Source organism: Mobula birostris, chromosome 3 (genome assembly GCF_030028105.1).
Source record: "Mobula birostris isolate sMobBir1 chromosome 3, sMobBir1.hap1, whole genome shotgun sequence".
Classification (NCBI taxonomy): Eukaryota; Metazoa; Chordata; class Chondrichthyes; order Myliobatiformes; family Myliobatidae; genus Mobula; species Mobula birostris.
In genome coordinates, this window is record NC_092372.1 from 154,996,655 (window position 1) to 155,018,771 (window position 22,117).

The 22,117-nt window shown below is 40.0% G+C and overlaps 1 protein-coding gene across 1 annotated transcript in view; it reads right to left on the reverse strand.

The window, feature by feature from the left end:
* Positions 1 to 22,117, reverse strand: part of LOC140195704 (band 4.1-like protein 4B) — a 283,259-nt gene that overhangs the window by 121,336 nt on the left and 139,806 nt on the right. The window contains exons 5-7 of the mRNA XM_072254417.1: positions 16,141 to 16,185; positions 15,771 to 15,823; positions 6,260 to 6,380 (exon numbers count right to left, since the gene is read on the reverse strand). Coding sequence (XP_072110518.1) covers positions 6,260 to 6,380; positions 15,771 to 15,823; positions 16,141 to 16,185 — 219 coding nt within the window. The remainder of the gene's footprint in view (positions 1 to 6,259; positions 6,381 to 15,770; positions 15,824 to 16,140; positions 16,186 to 22,117) is intronic.

Genomic DNA, 22,117 nt, shown 5'->3' on the forward strand with positions numbered 1-22,117 from the left:
ATTCAGTTAAGCTTTTTAACAATGATGACCCTTTGATATTGATGGTTGGGCTGTGGCCATTCAATTTTAAGGGTAGGTGATTTGACAGATGCCATGATGCACTTGTGTCGCTAGATGATTTTTTAACCTCCATGCACAACCATACCCTATGAATTTGCTGGGGTGGAGGAGATTATAGAGATTGAGAAAGATGAGGCCATGAATGGTTTTGAAAATAAGGAACAAGAGGCACCAGTGGTCATCAAGCACAGGGATAAAGTAATATTACTTAATGTGTTGTGTGTGAGTTCTATAGTATGTACCGTGTTATCCACCTTAATCTGGAGGAACATTGTTTCATTGGGGGTATACATGTATACAGCGGAATGACAACAAACTTGAACTTGAACTTGGATAGCAGGTTAACGGCACTAGAGGACCCAATATACTGAATGGAAGTGCATGAAAAGTTTGGCACATTTGGAAGTCACCTTGTCTAATTAGCAATGTAATCATTGTTAATTAATTAGTCATTTTCAAATTAATTAGCACAGTGTTGGAACTATTTTAAGTGACAACTTCAGCATGTTTTGTAAAATCTAGTTTAATATTAGCAGCAATATTCTGCAGAGTCAGAACAGGCTATTTCCATCAAATATACCAAGGAAACTTTTAGCACTTTGTCTTTATAGTGAAAAAATAATAACTTACATTAAAAAGATTACTTTGAAGAAACTTACAGGACTGGTTGAAGACAACACCTGGAACGTTGGGCTATATTACAATTCTTTGTAAGCTTTCTTTGTCCTGTACACCAAGTTTAGGTTTGGTTGAACTAATAACCAAATGTGTCTTTTTCAGAATCACTGTATTAATTGTTATGCTTCATGACCCAATTCATTCACTTAAGTATCATAAAGTTACATGAACGTTACACTCCTGATTAATATTCCCTCTGATTTGTAATGACCAATATGTGCAAAAATCCTGTGCTGTGCAATATTTTGACCAGTGACAATAACATGTGTGCACTGAATTTTAGATATAGAGGTACTCATTTTAATAGCTAGCAAAACACTGTCAATAACAACTTTAATCTCCTCGAGTTTGATAGTTTTCGCTCTCATTCATCCGCACTCACAAAACATACACAGCAGACCTGTAATGGATAATGAAGGATTTTCTCGCCAAAGCTTTTGCACACCATCCATATGTGAATTGCTTGCTAAATGATGCTTCCAAATATCATTCCACTTCTTCCCACTTGCATATTCTGCAGCAACTTTTGCATTGCAACAATACATGCAGGTAACACCAGTTTCTGTATTATACATAAATATTTCTCATAGCAGAATTTCCTGACCTCATGAGCTTTCAATGTAGCAATTTCTACCGTTTTATTAAGCAATTCCGCTTTAAATGAACAAGCAGCTCTTTTGCACTTCATGCTCTTTGCTTCTTTGGAATCTGACATAGTGAATCAATAACTTCTTCAATAAAAACATTATTAATAAGCCAGTTCTAAAATTTGCAGACAAATCATTGCTAACTCCATGTTGTCAACACTATCCGCATCAGAAACTAGAAAAGGAAATGCGATTGTGTAAGATTGTGAAATATACTTAACATGCCAATGAGGTAGAGGGTGATAACCTTGTGTGCAGTTTAAATTCCTTTGTATGCGAGTAGCAACATATGTATGCACACACACCTTAAGAGGGAATTTTGCTCCTGATATAGTATTACTCTAATTGTTAAAGGATCTAATAATCTTTTAACAATCAAAAGAATAAAAGAAACACAAATGGATCATTTGGCCCCTTTCACCTATAGTAAAACATTAGAAGATATGTTATACAGATGTTCCCCGCTTTTCCAACGTTCGCTTTACGAAACCTCACTGTTACAAAAGACCTACATTAGTTACCTGTTTTTGCTAACATACGGTGTTTTTTACTGATATGAAAAAAGGCAGCGCGCAAAAAAAAAGCAGCACGCGATAAAAGGCAGCTGCTCCTCCCCCGGATTTGGAACTGCATTCTAGCCCGCATTAATTAAACACGTGCCTGTGAGCAGCCGTTAGCAAGATGAGTTCTAAGTTATCGGAAAAGCCTAAAAGAGCTCGTAAGAGAGTTACACTTAGCGTAAAACTAGACATAATTAAACATTTCGATCGTGGTGAATGAAGCAAGGACAAAGCGAGTTTGGTTTGTGGAAGTTGACGAAGATGATGTTGAAGAAGTTCTGGCATTCCATGACCAAGAACTGATAGATGAAGAGCAGGTGCAATTGGAAGAGAAAAGGATAACAATCGAAACCGAATGCAGTAGCAAACAGACCGAAATTGAAGTCGTCCAGGAACTGAACGTGAAGCAACTGTGTGAGATTTTCACTGCAATGATAAAGTACGACTTTAATTTTGAAAGGGTACGTTAGTTTAGGTTATATTTGCAAGATAGTTTGAGTGCTTACAAAGAACTGTATGATAGAAAAATGCGCGAGGCTAAGCAGTCAAGCAAGCTTTCCACATCAGCCAAAGCAGACAACGAACCTCGACCTTCGACATCGAGGCAGGCAGACATAGAAGAAGATGACCTGCCTGCCCTGATGGAAACAGACGACGAGATGACACCCCAGTGTCCCACCACCCCAACCCCCGGGCTGCGGACAGATACCGATCCGCGAAGAATGCAGCAGTAGTCGGGACGCACCCAGCACATCTTTAAGAAAAAAAAGCTGAAATAAACAAGCTAATTAATTAGGTGCCGCCTGGCATGTAAATGTTGGCCCAGATCAGAGGCAATGCAATCGGCAATCGCCTCTGATCTGGGCTGACACTTACGTGCCGGGCCGCACCTAATTAATTAGCTTGTTTATTTTGGCTTTTTTCTTAAAGATGTGCTGGGTGCGTCCCGGCCATCGCTGTACCCCTGCATGCTTCGCGGATTGGTATCGCTTCGCTGCCCGGAGGGTGGGGGCCACTGCACCACCCCAACCTCCAACGACTCAGCCTAACACAGCATCATCAGTGTGCTCGGCTCTGTCTTCCCGATTCCCTACACTGTACATACATTATTTCTACTTTATATCGGCTGTGTATTTTTATGTGTTATTTGGTATGATTTGGCAGCTTCATAGCTTAAGGTTACTGGAGAGAGTATTTCTGCCGAGAGTGCTTGTGTGAGATTTTCGCTACAGAGAACAGTGCAGGCAATGATTGTAGAGAAGTATTTCTACTTTATATAGGCTGTGTATTTATCGTATCATTCTTGCTTTTACAATATGTTAATATGTTACTGTTATTTTAGGTTTTATGTGTTATTTGGCATGATTTGGTAGGTTATTTCTGGGTCTGCGAACGCTCACAAATTCTTCCCATATAAATAAATGGTAATTGCTTCTTCGCTTTACGACATTCTGGCTTACGAACCATTTCATAGGAACGCTCTACTTCCGGAGGAAATCTGTATTCATTGTATAAGGTCATGACTCATCATTTACCTCAGTGCTATTTTCCTGCAGTTACTCAATATCCATCAATTCCTTGAATACTCTAAAATCTATTCATCATTTTTATTTATATGCAAACAGGCTGAGCCACAAGAGTTCTCTGGGATAGAGAAGATTCTATACCTTCTGGATATAGAAATCACTTCCTATCTTAGTCTGAAACCCTTAGTGTTACACTGTAACCCTTGGTTCTGAATACCTTCACTGGGAAAACATCATCACTGCATCAATCTGTTAAGCTTCATAAGAATTTTCTATGCTTCAATGAGATTGATTCTCATTCTTCTGAACACTTCAGAGTACAGGCTTAATCTCACCACAAAATCATTCCCAGGAATTAATCTGCTTTACTATCTATGTGATCCCATTTTCCCAACATATCTTTTATTAGATTGAGGGACCAGATCCATACATAATCTTTTAGTGCAGACAAACATGCACCCTAAAGTTGTAGAAAGTGCTCTTCACTCTGCTAATTAAATCTTCTTTTAACAAAGGCTAGCATACTACTACCCTTCCAAATTGCTGGGTTTCCCTGCATGTTAAATTTTAACAATCTGTGAGAAGACAGCCATGTTTCTCTGAACACAAAACTTTGTAATCTATCATTCCAAAAGAATATTAATTTCCCCTTTGCCATCAAATACTCTTATGGTTCTTACTTTGGCAGAACCTTGGTAGCATAGAAAATAATGGAAACAGCTGCTCTCATTTCATCCATCATCTTCATATTTCTAGCCATAATCAAAGCATATTTTCAGAAGGATGTTTTTATTTGTAAATTTTCCGGTATTTTTACCTCCAATTATTGAACGGGTTTCACAAAAATGTGCTTCCTTATTTGACTGGTTTGTTGGAAGAAGACAAGAGGGTGGTCGTGAAGGGGTGTTACTGAGAATGGGTGCTAAGACCTGTGGTGTGCCACAGAGGTCAGAGGTGGGCCTGTTGTTGTTTATCATCTATATTAACCAGTTGGATGACAATGTTTTTAACATGGTTAGTAAGTTTGTAGTTAATGGACAGTGAAGAAGATTATTTAAGATTATATCAGGGTCCAGATCAACTGATGAAATGGGTCAAGGAACGGCAGGTAGAATTTAACTCAGTCAAATATTAGCTGTGGCATTTTGGTATAACAAACCAGGGAAGAACTAACATAACAAATGGTAAGATCCTGAACAGAGAGCTCTAGAAAAATGGGCACATAGTTCACTGAAAGTAGCAATACAGGTAAATAGAGGAGGGTGAAGGTGATACTTGGCATGCTCACCTTAAAAGTCAGGCCATTGAGCACAGGAGTTGGATTTCATGTTACAACTGTACAAAACACTGTTGAGACTACACAGAATATTACGCAGGATTTAGGTTTGCTAGCTATAGGAAAGATGTCATTAAGCTTGAAAGGGTGCAGAAATGTTACTCAACCTCCTTTTCTTCAAAGAAAAAGTCCTAGACTATTGAGTTTCTCCTTGTAACTCAAGCTAAGGGGTGGCTAAATTGAGGTATATAAATCATGAGAAGATGGATTGCCACAAGTATTTTTCCCAGAGTAGGGTAGTCTTAAACTAGAGAAGATAGACAAAGTAGAGAAGAAAGATTTAAAAGACACCTGTGGGTAGTGGTATATGGAACAAACTGCCAATGTTTAAAAGGTATTTTGACAGGTACTGAGATCAAAAAGGTTTAGAGGGATATGGGCCAATGCAGGCAAATTGCACTAACTGATAGACACTTTGAGCAGAATGGATTAGTAGGGCAGATTTCAATACCATATAACTCTATGACACTAGATCTTACTGAAGATATTGTTTTCAAACCCTTCTGAACAGCTTAACAAAAGCAATTCAAAATAATTCACCACATTACATTTTACTCCCAGATGTTTACAATTTATCTACCTTTCTCAAAAAAACCCTGTACTCTTTCCTTCATTCTATTTTCTCCATTAGTTGAGAAGTTTCACTGGGTGCTATTCATTCTCTGGATCTTATTTGTTCTTATACTAAGCATTCCTAAAATATGCCAGCAAACGAGTACCCTATGTTCTTCATTTCTCCAACTGCAGTCCCTCAATGCATATGACCTATATTTATCTAACATCACTGGTTGAATCAGTATACTCTAATTTTTCTTCATAATAAATGAAGTTGAATAGTAAGAGTATTATCTTTCATGATGTATTAAAGCAATAACCATTTTACCTTTCAGATAAATGAAAAGATACAATGTCTCCATGGCTCATCCATTAAAAATCAGAACTAAAACTGATTATTTGTTCATTACCATGTTTTTTAGGACCTTGTTTTACACAAATTGGCTGCTGCATTTTGTTGATTTCAGTAAGACCTTCAGTCATAAGAGTTACACAGTATGAAAACCAGCCCTATTCATCCATTCCGCCCTTGATGTCCATCAGAATTGGCCCAATTTGTGCATCTCTCGAAAGCTTTTTTTAAACATTTCTAATCATGCAAAGTTTTATTTTTTTCAATCAGAAATAAATTTATTTATAGAGAGAAGGTTAATATTGGCTCCTTTTTCAAAAGTAAATTAGTCTATAAGGAAATACTATGAATGTCATATCTATCCATTTTCAGTTGCAACTTGCAAGGTGACATGTTTAAAAGCAATCAAGAACATGAAACTGGTATATTCCCATATTGTTAACAAGTAAAAATCTTGCTTGATTGTCTACAAATTATTATGAGTGGCAATAAAAGTGTGCTCAAAAGATATTTCCCAAGAGATTTTTTTTCTTTTAAGTATTTACCTGCAATCCTTCCACTTTGTAAAAATATCTATTTCCATATCCTCTGTCTGATTGGGATTAAATCTGAATTCTGACACCAGCTCCGAAGTATGTTCAAGAGGCTCACAGTCCCCAAGTTCAGCTAAAGAAAAATCAACATTTTATCTGTAGTTATATCAATATGTTCTTGCCACAGAATATAACACAAGTTTACAATGAAATAAAAACAGAAAATGCTTGAAATATTCAAGAAGTCAGTCTGCTTCTGAGGAGACAGGAACAGTTAATGTTTCAGATTGAAGACTCTTCATCAGAACTGGGAAGGACAGGAAAGATCATAAAGCTGCAGTGGAGTTGGAAGGGAGTATGTCTCCAGGATAAAACCGGGATGAGTATGTCTCCAGGATAAAACCGGGATGAGAATGTCTCCTGGATAAAACCGGGATGAGTATGTCTCCGGGATAAAACGGGGATGAGTATGTCTCCGGGATAAAACGGGGATGAGTATGTCTCCAGGATAAAACCAGGATGAGTATATCTCTGGGATAAAACTGGGATGACCATAAGGCTAAGCAATAAACAAGATAATCAAGTCAATGAGTAAATAGGAACAGTTAGAGAGTGATAACAGACATAAAAGAGAAGTTTTTCCCCCCTCAGTTCTGATGAATGGTATTCCACCTGAAATAGCATGACTTGCTGAGTATCTGCAACATGTCAGTTTTATTTTTAATCTCCAGTTTTTTTTTAAAATTTTCATCTCAGGTTGACAGAGAAAGACATAATAATGCATATCAGCCTTTACAATTACACAACAAAATTATATTCATTTCCATTCAGTAAACAGAAAACTACAGGTTATTCATCTAATGATAACATTTGAAATTAACTCTGTTGTTCCCAGCGAAATACTACACTGATAACTTCATTCTGCTTTTAATCTCAGTTTCCCCACCTTCAGTGGCCTCATAAATGAATGCTATTGATCAGGAAAAGAGATTCAGTGATAATTTCAGGGGTTTATTTTCAGTTTAATCACAACTATTTGAATAAAGCAGCTTGTCAACTCTACAAAAGAATTTGGACAATATCTATGTTTGGCTGGCAAGTTGTAGTAAACATTTCTAAAAAACATACTTAGTTTTTATTCCTCCATCAACTGACAGCAACAGCAATGAAACATTTGTAGTGTTTCTCCATAACTTTCAAGGAGATTGAATTGGCTTAAAGAATGATTGGGCTTCTAAAACACTGACCTTAAATTCTATACTTGTGTTCCTAATGGAAAGTTAATTAAACTAGCAGGTGGACATTATTTTTAAATAAAGGTGTCTTTTTTGGCATATGCTTATGCCTGAAGCTTTGTCCACACTGGAGTATATTCTAAATATAATTGTGAAAGATTTAAACAAAAAGCAGTGTCCATACAACTGGCTGCTAAGGAAAAAAATGGCTAGCAAATTCAAAGGCTTAAACTTAAATATTTAAACTTGGTTCAAGATTATAAAGCCAGTTTTATAAGCAAGTTTTGTGTTACAAACAATAACACCAATGGGAAACATTTTACTTGACATAGAGAACTGATTTAAAAAAATATATTAATGAATTGTTCATTAAAAACATGTCATACAAACACCTGCAAAATTGTATTCTATTGGTGGATGTGAAGTTGTTTAGAAGTGCTTTATGATGGACCTACATCTAGGCACACTCAAGCAACTGCTGGTGAATACCAAAGAACCCAGCCTATAATATGAAAAGAACAAGAGGAAAGCCAGTCACAGAGGCTGGATCAGAGTCCATGAGCACATTGATCAGGATTCTCAATAATTACACACAAAAATGATTTTATTGGATTTACCTGAGGAAAATTAGAGAACTAATGTAAGGAGGAAACACATTCAAATCACATTAAAAAGTAGGGGGGAGGGGGGAATATTATCCTTATTTTTCTTTCTCAACTGTTTTACAATAGTTTTCTGGGTATATTTCCTTCAGCAATTCATATTTTTATAAAATTGAATCCAATAATATCTTTAGTTCACCACTGATTTTTAACATTATGTTAACCAGGGGAAAAAACATGTTAATCCTAAATCCAAGCTACCATTGCTTGCTAAAGGCAGATGGGAGCACATCAATACAGAAATAAGATAAGCTGAACAGTATCAAATTTGGTGCAAATTACTGGCTGCACCCTTCCAAAGTAGTGGCCAGTGTTCCAGTGGTTACTCCTCATGTTACTCTACACGGTTAGGAAGTGAGATACTCATCACAGGATAATCAACAGTAGTCCAGTTACACTCTTGTCATCAGGTGTTGATTTAGCTTGTACAGTTCAGACTCTGGTCAGTACATAAACCTTTCTTGAAGTTCAAGACTACTCTTTTCCTTCTTGTTCTGTTAGATTTGTTCATTATTTTGTAATATATGCATTCTTGATATGAATATCACTGCTAAAGCCAACATTTATTGCCTAACCCTAATATGCCTTGGGAAATAAATGGTGATTTACCTTCTTGAACTGCTACAAACCATCTGATAAAGTTCTCCCATAGCACTATTTGGTAGAGCTTTGACACCGTAATAATAATGATTTGCTGAAACTTCCAAGGCAGAATGCTTTGAGACAGCACTGCTCTCACTTGATTGTTACCATCCTGGTTACAGCTATCACAGGACCTGGGAGATACTATTGAAAAATCCATGACAATTTGAAGTTAGTTGTATAAATGGTGAGTCATTCATCAAAGAACACCCAGCCACTGACCTGCTCTTGTAGCTACACTATTTACATTCCTTTCAAGTTTCAAGTCTGGGCATTTGGTGATGGTACTGCCAATGGTATCACAAAGGTTCTTTGCTGGAGATGGTATTTTCCTCTGAGTCAACAAACACTAACCAGGTCTTATGCATGAAGGCACTGATTGCTTCATTATTTATGTCTCCCTCAATGAATAAGTACTTTCACTCTTTCACATTTAACCCTAGGGGATCCCATTGCCTCTTTTAACTGGAAGCTGCCAAGAACCTAACTTCTAATGTGCTGCAAATTCCACTCTCGAAGAATTAAGCATCCAGTATTTAGATTCCTGACAATGAGAGCTGACAGTCATTATTTACAGTAAATGGCAGGATTCTTAGGGGCACTGATGTACACAGAGACTTTGGGCTACAAGTCCAGAGGACTCTGAAAGTGGCAACATGAGGTTGCAAAGAAGCTGTATAACATACTTACCTTTACCAGTCAGAAAACCTAGTATAAAAACTGACAAGTTGCATGGAAGCTGTATAAAACTTTGATTAGGAGTATTGTGTGTACTGGTCACCACATCATAAAAAGAGCAGACTTGGGTAAAGCTGGTCTTTATTTGGTGCTCAGGCACAAGGAGTGTGTCAGTATCAGAGCCCTACGGAAGTTGGGAGACAGAGGATAAAAGGAGAAGATTTGGGCAAGGCTGGTCTTTTTGGGCAGCATAGGTGTGCAAAGTGTTGGCACCAGAGGCTTAAACTCAGCTGCAAATAAAAGGAGGGTAGGCTCGAGCGGATTAGCCACTGTTGGAGCGTGCCAGTGATGGAGTGTGAAGGTTTCAGCATGAATAGGCAAAGGAACAGTTAAAAGAGGTAAGCCTCTTTCTTTATTAAGCATAGAGAAGTCAGGATGGAATGCTCCTCCTGTCTGATATGGGAATTCAGGATGTCTGATGGTTTCCCTCCTGACTACTTCTGCAGGAAGTGCACGCAACTTCAGCACCTGACTGACTTGGTCAACGAGTTGGATGTACTCAGGATCATTCCGGAGGCTGAAGATATTATAGATGGGACTTTCAAAGAGGCAGTCACACCCAGAGCACAGGCTTCGGATAGCAGAGATAAGGGGATTAAGAAGTCAGTGCAGGGTTCTTCCCCTCACAAGAATGCCTCTTTGGATAATGCTGGGTGGGGGGTGGGGGATATGCTGGCCCATCGGATCACGGCCGCAGCAGCGAGGCTGGTGGCAAAGTGGCTGGCTCTGAGGCTTGACAGGGAAAGGTAAAGTCAGGCAGTGGAGTAGTTATAGGGGACTTGATAGGGGGACAGAGAGAAGATTCTGTGGCTGCAAAAGAGACACTAGGATGATATGTTGCCTCCTGGGTACTAGGGTCCATGATGTATCAGAGCAGCTACAGGACATTCTCAAGGGGGAGGGGTAACAGCCAGAGGTTGTGGTACGTATTGGCACCAATGACATAGGCAGAAAAGGGGAAGTGTTCCTATACAGTGAGTATACAGGGTTATGAAAGAGGCTGAAGAGAAAGACCTTCAAGGTTGTCATCTCCAGATTACTCCCTGTAGCATGGGCTAGTGCAGGCAGGAATGGGGTGACAGCACAGAGGAATAAGTGGCTGGGGAAATGGTGCAGGACTTGGAACATTAGATCATTGGAACTTTTACTGGAGAAGGTGTGACCTGTACAAAAGGGACAGGTTGCACCTGAACTATCGGGGAGCCAATATCCTGGCTGGGAGGTTTGCTGATGCTACTCAGGACAGTTTAAGCTAGTTTTGCAGGGGGCTGGGAACCAGAGCACCGGGTCAATAAGGGAAGGATCAGACCAGAAGGTAGATGCCAGGGAAAGTACTGAAAGGAAAAATTGAAATAACAGGTGTGATGGGTCAGACAGTTTGAAGTGTATATATTTTAATGCTAGCAGTATTATGGATAAGGGCGATGAACCTAGAGCATGGAACTATGATGTTGTAGCCATTACTGAAACTTGGTTGGGGAGGAGCAGGAATGGGTGATTTATGTACCAGGTTTTCAAAGTTTTAGAAAAGATAGAGGAGGAGGCGAGAAGAGGGGGGGGGGGGTTGCACTACTAATCAGGGACAATATCACAGCTGTATTCAGGTAAGACAACCTGGAGGGGTCAGACACTGAGTCAATCTGGGTGGAGCTCAGGAATACAGATCTCCCTAATAGCCACTGGGACACTGAGGAACCGATATGTAATCAGATTAAAGAAATGTGTAATAATAGGGTGTTGTCATGGGGGATTTCAATTTCCCTAATATAAACTGCGACCTTCTTAGTGCAAGGGGTTTAAACGAGGCAGAATTTGTTAAGTGTATCCAGGAATATGCGGACTGTCCAGTGAGAGGAGGGGACATACTGAGCTTGTCCAGATGACTGACCTTTCAGTGGGTGAACAATTAGGGAACAGTGACCATACCCTCCTTAACTTTCAGGATAGCTATAGATAAGGATAGGTATGGTCCTCGTGGGAGAGTTTTAAATTGGGTAGGGCATTAAGGAGGAACTAAGAAGCATGAATTGGGAACACCTTTTCTCTGGTAAGTCCACATCAGACATGTGAAGGGTGTTTAAAGATCAATTGTACAGAGTACAGGAAAGGTATGTTCCTGTTAGAAGGAAGGAGGGGGATGGAAAAATAAGAGACCTTGGATGTCCAGAGAGGTGATGAATTTAGTCAAGGAAAAAAAAAGGGAAAATATGTAAAGCTTCCAAAACTAGGTTCAAAGCAAACACACGATGAGTGACTGGATAAGCTTGGGTTGTTTTCTCTGGAGCACCAGAAGCTGAGGGGAGATCTGACAGAGGTTTACAAGATTATGAGAGGCATGGATAGAGTGGGCAGAGAGTAAGTATGTTTCCCAGGGTTGAATTGTCTAATACCAGAGGGCATGCATTGAAAGTGAGAGGGGATAGGTTCAAGGGGGATGTGAGCAGTAAATATTTTATTCAGGGAGTGGTAGATGCCTGGAATGTGCTGCCTGATATAGCAGTAGAGGCAAATGCAGTAGAGGCTTTTAAGAGACCTTTGGATAGGCACATAGATGTAAGGAAGATGGAGGGATATGAACGTGGTGCAGGTAGAAGGAAATAGTGTTTGAGTGATTTTGATTTGCTTTTTAGCTGGTTTGGCACAGCTCTGTGGGCTGAATGGAACTCCTATGCTGTACTGTTCTATATTCTATACTTACAGGAAAGATGTAAAGACTGTAAAGAAGGTGAGGAAGAGGTTCGCCAGAATGTTGCCTGGATTAGTGTTTTAGCCATAAGAAGTTGAACAGACTTGGACTATTTTCTCTGCAGCGTCGGAAGCAGAGAGGCAACCAGACAGAAGTATGTAAAATCAGAAGGGTAGACAGGCTGGATAGTCAGAATCTTTTTCCCACAGCAGAAATGTCAATACTTTAAGGTGAAATTGTAAAAGTTTAAAGAGGATTCATGTGGCAGATTAGTTTCCCCACACACAGGAAGTGCTGTACGCTTGGAACTAACTGCCAGGGAGGAGGTGGAGCGGTTAGCAATGTTTAAGACAGGCACATGAACAAGAAGGGAATGGAGGGATACAGACCATGTGCAGGCAGATGGGATTAGTTTAAATTGGCATTACAGTCTGCACAGACATCTTGAGCCAGAAAATTCCTGTTCTGCGTTTTATTGTTCTTTAAACTGAACCTGCAAACACTCCACTATATTGTGCCCACATCTCGGCAGGCTAATATATGCTACATTCCAACTCTTTCCAGATAGGGTTTTAGTTTCAGCAATATAAAAACATATTGGAGCAGTCATCAAACAACTTATTGTCAATACATACTGATACAAATACATCCCAAGATTTCTAATTAAACAGACAAGACCTTGTACTACATAGATCAACAATATGTCATTAAATTTAAAAACGGAAGTCTTTGGAAAACCCGTAGACTTCACCTTCCCATTATTAACCAGCAGTGACTATCAATTTCTGTGATTGTCAAACTACTGTTCTTCATTCCCCCTGAACATCCACACACTCTAACTTTTTCTCCCACCCCTACTCCCAGAAGCATAACTTTTAGGATGGTAATCTCACACTTATTCCCTATGCCATGTGCCGGTCAGTATATAAACAGGAAGATAGGACAGTTAAATGTGTGGCTGAAGAGGTGTGTGGAAGGAAGGTCTTCAGGTTTTTGGATCATTGGAAACTCTTCTGGGACAGGGGTAACCTATTTAAGTACTAAACCGGAGGGGGACATATTCCCTTTTGGCTAATGCTACCTTGAAGGGTTTAAACAAGCGAAGCAATAAGGTGAGACCCAGAATGACAGTGAGGTTATATGGATAAAATTTAGGAACAAATAAAAGGGATGGTCACATGTAGATGTGCCTCCCAGTAGTCAGTAGAGGTAATAATACTAATTGAATTTAAACAGGGAATTTTAATCTTCTTGGTATTGACTGGGATATTGTTTAAGGAGCTTTGATGAGGAGGAATTCATAAAAAGCAATCCAAAAGATTTTCTAAAGCAGTGTGCAGACAGTCTTACTAGGCCAGGTGGGGGGGGGGGGGGGTGTACTAGACATAATGGGGCATATTAGGGAGAACAAATCTCCAGTGCTAGATGGAATCCATCACAGGTTGCCAATGAATCTTACATCATTGGTAGGCAAGTTGTTTGACAAGTTTCTAAGGTACAGTACTTATGTTCACTTGGAAAAGCAGGGATTGATTAGAAAGACTAAACATGGTTTCCTGCAGGGTAGATGATGTCTCACAAACCTGGTAAGAGTTTTGTTGAGGGGGCATCTGAGAGAAATGATGAAATCAGAGCAGTAGATTTGGTTTACAAGAGCTCTGATAAGGCTTTTGACAAGATTCCACATAGCAAACTTGTCCAAAAAATTAAGACACAAGGAACCTGAGGTGTGTTGGCAAACTTGTTCCAAAACTGGCCTGATGACAGCAGGGAGAGGGCCATGGTGAATGGGTGTTTCTCTGACCAGAAGTCTGTAAAAAGTGATGTATTACAGGTATTGATGCAGGAACCTATATTGTCTGTCATATACTGTATATAAATTACTTGGATGAGAACGTAGAGAGTGTGATTAGTAAATCAGCAGACAACATGAAACTTGGAGGAGTTATATTATGCAAAGAAGCTGGTCTAAGGATATAGTGGGACACAAATCTCCTGGAAAATTGGACACTGTGATGACAGATGGAAGTTAATCAAGACAAGTATGAGTTAAGGCATTTTGGGAGGTCAAACTCAGCTAGAACATACAGGTATAAAATAGATAGCATAGACCTCCAGACTTAGAGAGATACACAGAAAATTTCAGGTGCAAGTTCATTGATCCCCAGAAGTGATGACACAGGTCGAAGAGATAGTGGAAAAGGCATTTGGTATGCATGCCTTCATAGGCCAAGGCACTGAAGATAAAAAGTGGGATATTATTTTGAACACAGTCATGGCAGATATAAGTATGAGGATAAGAAATGGGATATTGTGTTCCAGTTGTACAGAACATTGGTAAGACTGTAATTAGAGTAGTGTATATTTCTGTTCATCACACTACAGGAAGAATATGACAGGAATAGAGAGAGTGCAGAAGAGATTCACCAGGATGTTGCCTGGAATGGGGGGCTGTAGTTATAAGTGGAGATTGTAAAGGCTGGGTTTATTCTTACTGGAAGGCAAGGAGAGTGAGGTGTGACCTTATAGGGAGTTATAAAGGTAGGAGGAGCATAGATAGAAATAGTCAGATCTTTTTTCAGGGCAGGGAAGTTTAGAATTCAGGAGCACATGTTTAAGGTGAGCGAGGAGAAACGTAAAGGAAATCTGAGGAGCAGGCTTTTCACACAATGATGGTGAACTCCAGAACAAGCTGCTGGTGGAACTGGTAGAAGCAGATGCAATGGCAATTTCAAAGGCACTTTTACAGGTACTTAGATAAAAAGCATAAAAGGTTATGGGTCTAATCGGGCAAAGGGTAATAGTGTGGATAGCATTACGGTCAGTATGGATGAGGTAGAACATAAGACCTCATTTCGGCTGCTGTATTTTTCTATGATTCTTGATTCTTTTATGAAAATTATTCAATCAACTTTCTACGAATGAAGATAATTGAGAGTCCACAAAACATAATCTGAGTCCTGACGAAGGGTCTTAGACCGAAACGTTGACTGTACTTCTTCCTATAGATGCTGCCTGGCCTGCTGCGTTCCACAGCATTTTGTGTGTGTTGCTTTACTTAATCTAATCTTCATCAGTGGTAGCAAATAATTGGTTACATGTTTCTGGTAAATGGACCAATTTTAGATTCTTTGGTGCTACAACTACTGGATCAATTTGTCAGCAAAAGCTTCAGTTATTTTAAGTTTGGGGCCAAACTTAAATGGGGGTTCTTGTTGCATATCCATCAATAAGAATATTCAGCAGTGGTCAGCTTAGCTTTGTAATGTGCAGTATATCATAACTAATACATATCCTTAAATTGATGTCCTTTTTATTTTATAATCATAAAATCATGGATTAACATACTTTAGTGGCCTCAGTCAAGGTCTTGGCATTACAAGGCCTCCTTGATGATAAGCAGGTACTAATTGAGAATTTTTACAAGATGTACTATGCTTTCACACTGTGGGTCAGAAAGTTGTATTGCTCCCAAATAATTCAATAAGACTCCTAAACAGCTACATCAAAAAGCAGTAATAACATTCAATCCTTTTTTCCAGAAGTGACATTCCACTTACATTGAAGGCAGTAAGCAGCTAATTCTACACCAATTTCATAGGGGCATTTCAATCTGCAAAAAATAATAAAGTTAAAGAATGTTTGGATTTTATTATGTAGTTCCATTACACAACTGTTCAAAGGCTAACTATATTGTAAGCTTCCCTCATTCAGTGGATTCAACTGAAAATGTCATCAGCTGTGTTAAGAAATTAACTAACTTAAATGTACTCAGATCTTTTAATACACTTGTTCTTGCAATAATAGCCATAACATGACAGGCTGGATACTAAATATACAAAAATCACTTACTTAAATAGAGTATATTTTTTGGAATCAACTGTGTGTGGCTCTACATGAAAAAAACATGATGGTCTGACATCAACTTACTTTCCAGACAGAATATCTTGTCTAAGCTGTAACACAAAGAGGTATCTGAAAAACAATACAATGAGTTAAAGGTCTGACTTTACTAAGCCATCTGTTGTGCATATTCAGTAACTTATGCCATTATTTCAGATTATTAGAAAGTCAGTGTTTCTGAATATGAAGTATACGATAGAAGGCAGGTTCTAACCAGGGAATTCAGATGATAGAATATGTTCTAACAACAAAACACAAGCAATTTATAGTTTTTCTGTATGCAAACCTAAAATCAGACAAGTTTTTGAAAAGAAAACAATGATCTTTAAGAGGAGATACAAGAGACTGCAGATGCTGGGATCTGGAGCTAAAACCAAACTGCTAGAGCAACTTATTTGTTGGACAGCTTGGGTCAAAATCCTTAATCTGAACTGAAAGATAGGGGGGAGAAAGCCAGTTTTAAAAGGTGGAGGGGAAGGGGCAGTGCAAGAGTTGGCAAACAATAGGTAGATCCAGTTGAGGAGAGAGTGATAGGTGATGATCTTTAAGATATTGTTTGTATTTTATTTTGCCAACCACAATTTTATCTTGTCTCATTTGAAAGATGAATAAATTGAAGGATGAAGAATGATTGGTTCGATATTGGTGCAAATGTCAGCTGGTTATGAGAAATTAAATAACAGTCTAGGTTACACAACAAAAATTTCATAACGTTATACATGAAGGAAAAGCAATCACTAACACTGTTAAAGGTTGTATTTATCTCTGGTAGTTTACATCAATACCCAATATATAGAACATTCAAATAAATATACAAAATATTAATGTATCTGATGGATCCAGGAAGGTGTTTTGATATAACATGTGGCATAATCTGACCAGAAAGAGGCCACACTAGACCTTGTATTAGGATATGAGCCTGGCCAAGAAATTGGAGTTTCAATGGGAGAGATTTTAGGAATAGTATTCATACTCGGCAAGTTTTTAAAAATGAGGCAAGGTTAACAAATTTAGTCAAAAAGAAAAGGGAAGCATATGTAAGTTTAAGAACCCGAACTCAGACAGGGCTTTCATGAAATACGGACGTGAGAAAGAACTCAGTCAGGGATCAGGAGCACCAAAGAGGCTATGAAATATCCTTGGTGAGTAGGATTAAATAGAATCCCACAGCATTTATATATATATTAAAAACAAGATGGCTATTAAGAAGAGACTAGGACAAAGGAGGGAATTTATGTCTGGAATCGAAGGAAGTGAATGAGGTTCTAGACAAATACTTCACTTCAGTGTTCAACAATGAAAAAGACATGGAGGGTAGTACAATCAGAGAGTGGTATGCTGATATTCAAGGGCATATTGCCTTTTTTTTAAAAGAAGTGTTTTTTTACGATCACAAGACAATGCTGGGCATTAAGAACTTCAAGTACTGCAGGTCTATTCCAAAAGCGAATTGCCCGTTGGTGGCAGAGTTGGACTTGGAGTGCGAAGGCTATGTGCAGTCTAACAGCGAGTGATTTTCTTGGACATTTTTCCTGCGATCACAAGACCATGTTTGACATTGGTAATGTAAATTACCGTGAGTGTGGTTTACTGGTTTATTGGTGAGGCTAATGATAGGGGAGCTACATGACCTCAACTAGGCCTCATTCTGCGAGCTTGCCTGTTGCAGCAGTCCAGGAGGGGAGACGCCAGAGGTGGCGTGGCACAGCATCCATGCTGGATTGCATGCATATGTACATTTGTCTACGGACTGCTGAGAACCACTTGTTCTTGCTGATATCACCCATGCATCATAAATTCACAGGACATGTCACGCAGGGACTTAGGGAATATACGTACATTTATTGCATGATTATATATTTACTGCTACCTTATACAGTGTGTGCTCTATGCCTTGTGCTGTGCATGAACGTTGGTACTATGTTTTGCATCCTGCACCTGGAGGAAGGCTGCTTTATTTATTTTTCGGTATTCATGTATGGTTGAATGATTATTTTAGTAAAGCTTTCAACAAGATCTCTCATGGTAGGTTGATCTGGAAGATGCGGACACATGGGACTGGTAGAGACAGCAGACTATTGAAAACTGGCTTAGCCATGGAAGACAGAGAATAGTGGCAGAGGGGATTTTCCTGACTCTGGGACCATGACCAGTGGCGTTCCACAAGAATCAGTACTGGGACCTCTGTTGCTCATGAAAGAAAAATAGATTTGGAGAAAAATGTAGTTCAGCTTATTTTTAAATCTGCAGATGACACAAAAATTGGCCGAATTGTGGATAGCGAGGAAGATTGTCAAAAAATGTACAGTAGCTGGATATGTGAGCGGAAAAATAGCAAATTAAATTTAATCCAGGCTAGTGTAAGGTGCTAGACTTTGGAAGGTCAAACAGAATAGGCCAACTTTGGTGTGCAGTTCTGGAGGCTGCATCAAGGAAAGGAGTATAGGTTTTGGAAAGGGTTGCATGAGATGTTCACCAGACAGTAGACAGCAGTAGCTATAAAGAGAGTTTAAACAAACTTGGATGTTTTTTATGAAATGTTGGCAGCTGAGGGGCAACGCCGTGGAAGATAGAATTGTGAGAAGCAAATAGAAGGTAGATAATCAGAGCAACACACACAGAATGCTGGAAGAACTCAGCAGGCCAGGCAGCATCTATGGAAAAGAGTATTATTGACGTTTCAGGACAAAACCCTTCAACAGGACTGGAGAAAAAAAAGCTGAGGAGTAGATTTAAAAGGTTGGAGGTGGGGAGAGAGAAACACAAGGCAATAGTGAAACCTAAAGGGGGAGGGATGAAGTAAAAAGCCTGGAAGTTGATTGGCGAAAGAGGCAGAAAGCCATGAAAGAAAGAAATGAAGGGAGGAGCACCAGAGGGAGTCAATGGGTGGGCAAGGAGATAAAGTGAGAGGGAAAAGGGGATGGGGAAAGGTGAAGGGGAGAGAGGGCTTTACTGGAAGTTCGAGAAATCGATGTTCATGCTATCAAGTTGGAGGCTAACCAAACGGTTGTTCCTCCATCCTAAATGTTGCCTTCATCACGAGAGTGTAGGAGGCCATGGATAGACATATCAGAAGGGGAACGGGAAGTGGAATTAAAATGGGTGGCCACTGGGAGATCCCGCTTTTTCAGGCGGATGGAGCTGAGGTACTCAGCGAAGCGGTCTCTTAAACTACATCGGGCTTTACATTCTAGAACGAAGGAAACGTCTTCATTTTTCAAAGAAAGGGGCTTCCCTTCCTCCACCATCAAAGCTGCCATCAACCTTATCTCTTCCAGTTCACACAGATCTGTTCTTACCCATCCTCCTGCAACCCTACTAGGGATAGGGTTCCTCTTATCACAGAAACCCGACAGCACAATACAGGCCCTTCGGCCCACAATGCTGTGCCGAACATGTACTTACCTTAGAAATTACCTAGGGTTACCCATAGCCCTCTATTTTTCTAAGCTCCATGTACCTATCCAGGAGCCTCTTAAAAGACCCTATCATATCTGCCTCCACCACTGTTGCCGGCAGCCCATTCCACGCACTCACCACTCTCTGCGTAAAACACTTACCCCTGACACCTCTTCTGTACCTTCTTCCAAGCACCTTAACACTGTGCCCTCTCGTGCTAGCTGTTTCAGCCCTGGGAATAAAGCCTCTGACTAGCCACACTATCAATGTCTCTCATAATCTTATACACCTCTATCAGGTCACCTCTCATCCTCCGCCGCTCCAAGGAGAAAAGGTTGAGTTCACTCAACCTATTCTCATAAGGCATGCTCCCCAATCCAGGCAGCATCCTTGTAAATCTCCTCTGCACCCTTTCTATAGTTTCCACATCCTTCCTGTAGTGAGGTGACCAAAAATGAGCACAGTACTCCAAGTGGGGTCTGACCAGGGTCCTATATAGCTGTAACGTTTCCTCTCAGCTCTTAAACTCAATCCCACGGTTGATGAAGGCCAATGCACCGCATGCCTTCTTAACCACAGAGTCAACCTCCACAGCAGCTTTGAGTGTCCTATGAACTCAGACCCCAAGAACCCTCTGATCCTCCACACGGCCAAGAATCTTACCATTAATACCATATTCTGCCATCATATTTGACCTACCAAAATGAATCACCTCACACTTATCTGAGTTGAACTCCATCTGCCACTTCTCAGCCCAGTTTTGCATCCTATCGATGTCTCATTGTAACCTCTGGCAGCCCTCCTCACTACCCACAACACGCCCAACCATTGTGTCATCAGCAAATTTACTAACCTATCCCTCCACCTCCTCATCCAGGTCATTTATAAAAATCATGAAAAGGGGTCCCGGAACAGATCCCTGAGGCTCACCACTGGTCACTGACCTTCATGAAGAATATGACCCATCCACAACCATTCCTTGCCTTCTGTGAGCAAGCCAATTCTGGATTCACAAAGCAAGGTCTCCTTGGATCCCATGCCTCCTTACTTTCTCAATAAGCCTTGCATGGGGTACCTTATCAAATGCCTTGCTGAAATCCATATACACTACACCTATTGCCCTACCTTCATCAATGTGTTTCGTCACATCCTCAAAAAAATCAGGCTCAAGGCATGACCTGCCTTTGACAAAGCCATGCTGACTATTCCTAATCATTTTATGCCTCTCCAAATGTTCATAAATCCTGCCTCTCAGGATCTTTTCCATCAACTCACCAACCACTGAAGTAAGACTCACTGGTCTATAATCTCCTGGGCTATCTCTACTTCCTTTCTTGATAAGGGAACAACATCTACAACCCTCCAATCCTCCAGAACCTCTCCCGTCCCCACTGATGATGCAAAGATCACTGCCAGAGGCTCAGCAAGCTCCTCCCTCACCTCCCACAGTAGTCTGATGTACATCTCATCTGGTCCTGGAGACTTGTCCAGCTTGATGCTTTCCAAAAGCTCCAGCACATCCTCTTTCTTAATGTCTATACGCTCAAGCTTTTCAATCTGCTGTAAGTCATCTCTACAATTGCCAAGATCTTTTTCCGTAATGAATACTTTAAGTATCTCTGCTCTCTCCTCTGGTTCCATACACACTTTTCCACTGTCACACTTGAATCGTCCTATTCTCTCACGTTTTACCCTCTTACTCTTCACACACTTACAGAATGCCTTAGTGTTTTCCTTAATCCTGCTCACCAAGGCCTTCTCATGGCTCCTTCTGGCTCTCCTAATTTCATTCTTAAGTTCCTTCCTACTAGCCTTATAATCTTCTAGATCTCCATCATTACCTAGTTTTTTTTGAATCCTTCATAAGCTTTTCTTTTCTTCTTGATTACATTTTCAACAGCCTTTGTACAGCACAATTTCTGTATCCCACCATCCTTTCCCTCTCATTGGAACGGACCTATGCAGAATGTCACGCAAATATCCTCTGAATATTTGCCACATTTCTGCCATACATTTCCCTGAGAACATCTGCTCCCAATTTGGGCTTCCAAGTTCCTACCTGACAGCTTCATATTTCCCCTTACTCCAATTAAATGCTTTCATAACTTGTCTGTTCCTATCCCACTCCAATGCTATGGTAAAGGAGATAGAATTGTGATCAGTATCTCCAAAATGCTCTCCCACTGAGAGACCTGACACCTGACCAGGTTCATTTCCCAATACCAGATCAAGTACAGCCTCTCCTCTTGTAGGCTTATTTACATATTGTGTCAGGAAACCTTCCTGAACACACCTAACAAACTCCACCCCATCTAAACCCCTCGCTCTAGGGAGATGTCAATCAATATTTGGGAAATTAAAATCTCCCACCACAACAACCCACTTATTATTACACCTTTCCAGAATCTGTTTCCCTATCTGCTCCGCTATGTCCCTGTTACTGTTGGGTGGTCTATAAAAAAAACACCCAGCAGAGTTATTGACCCCTTCCATTTTCTAACTTCGACCCACAGAGACTCAGAAGACAATCCCTCCATGACATTCTCCTTTTCTGCAGTCGTGACACAATCTCTGATCAGCAGTGCCACGCCCCCACCTCTTTTGC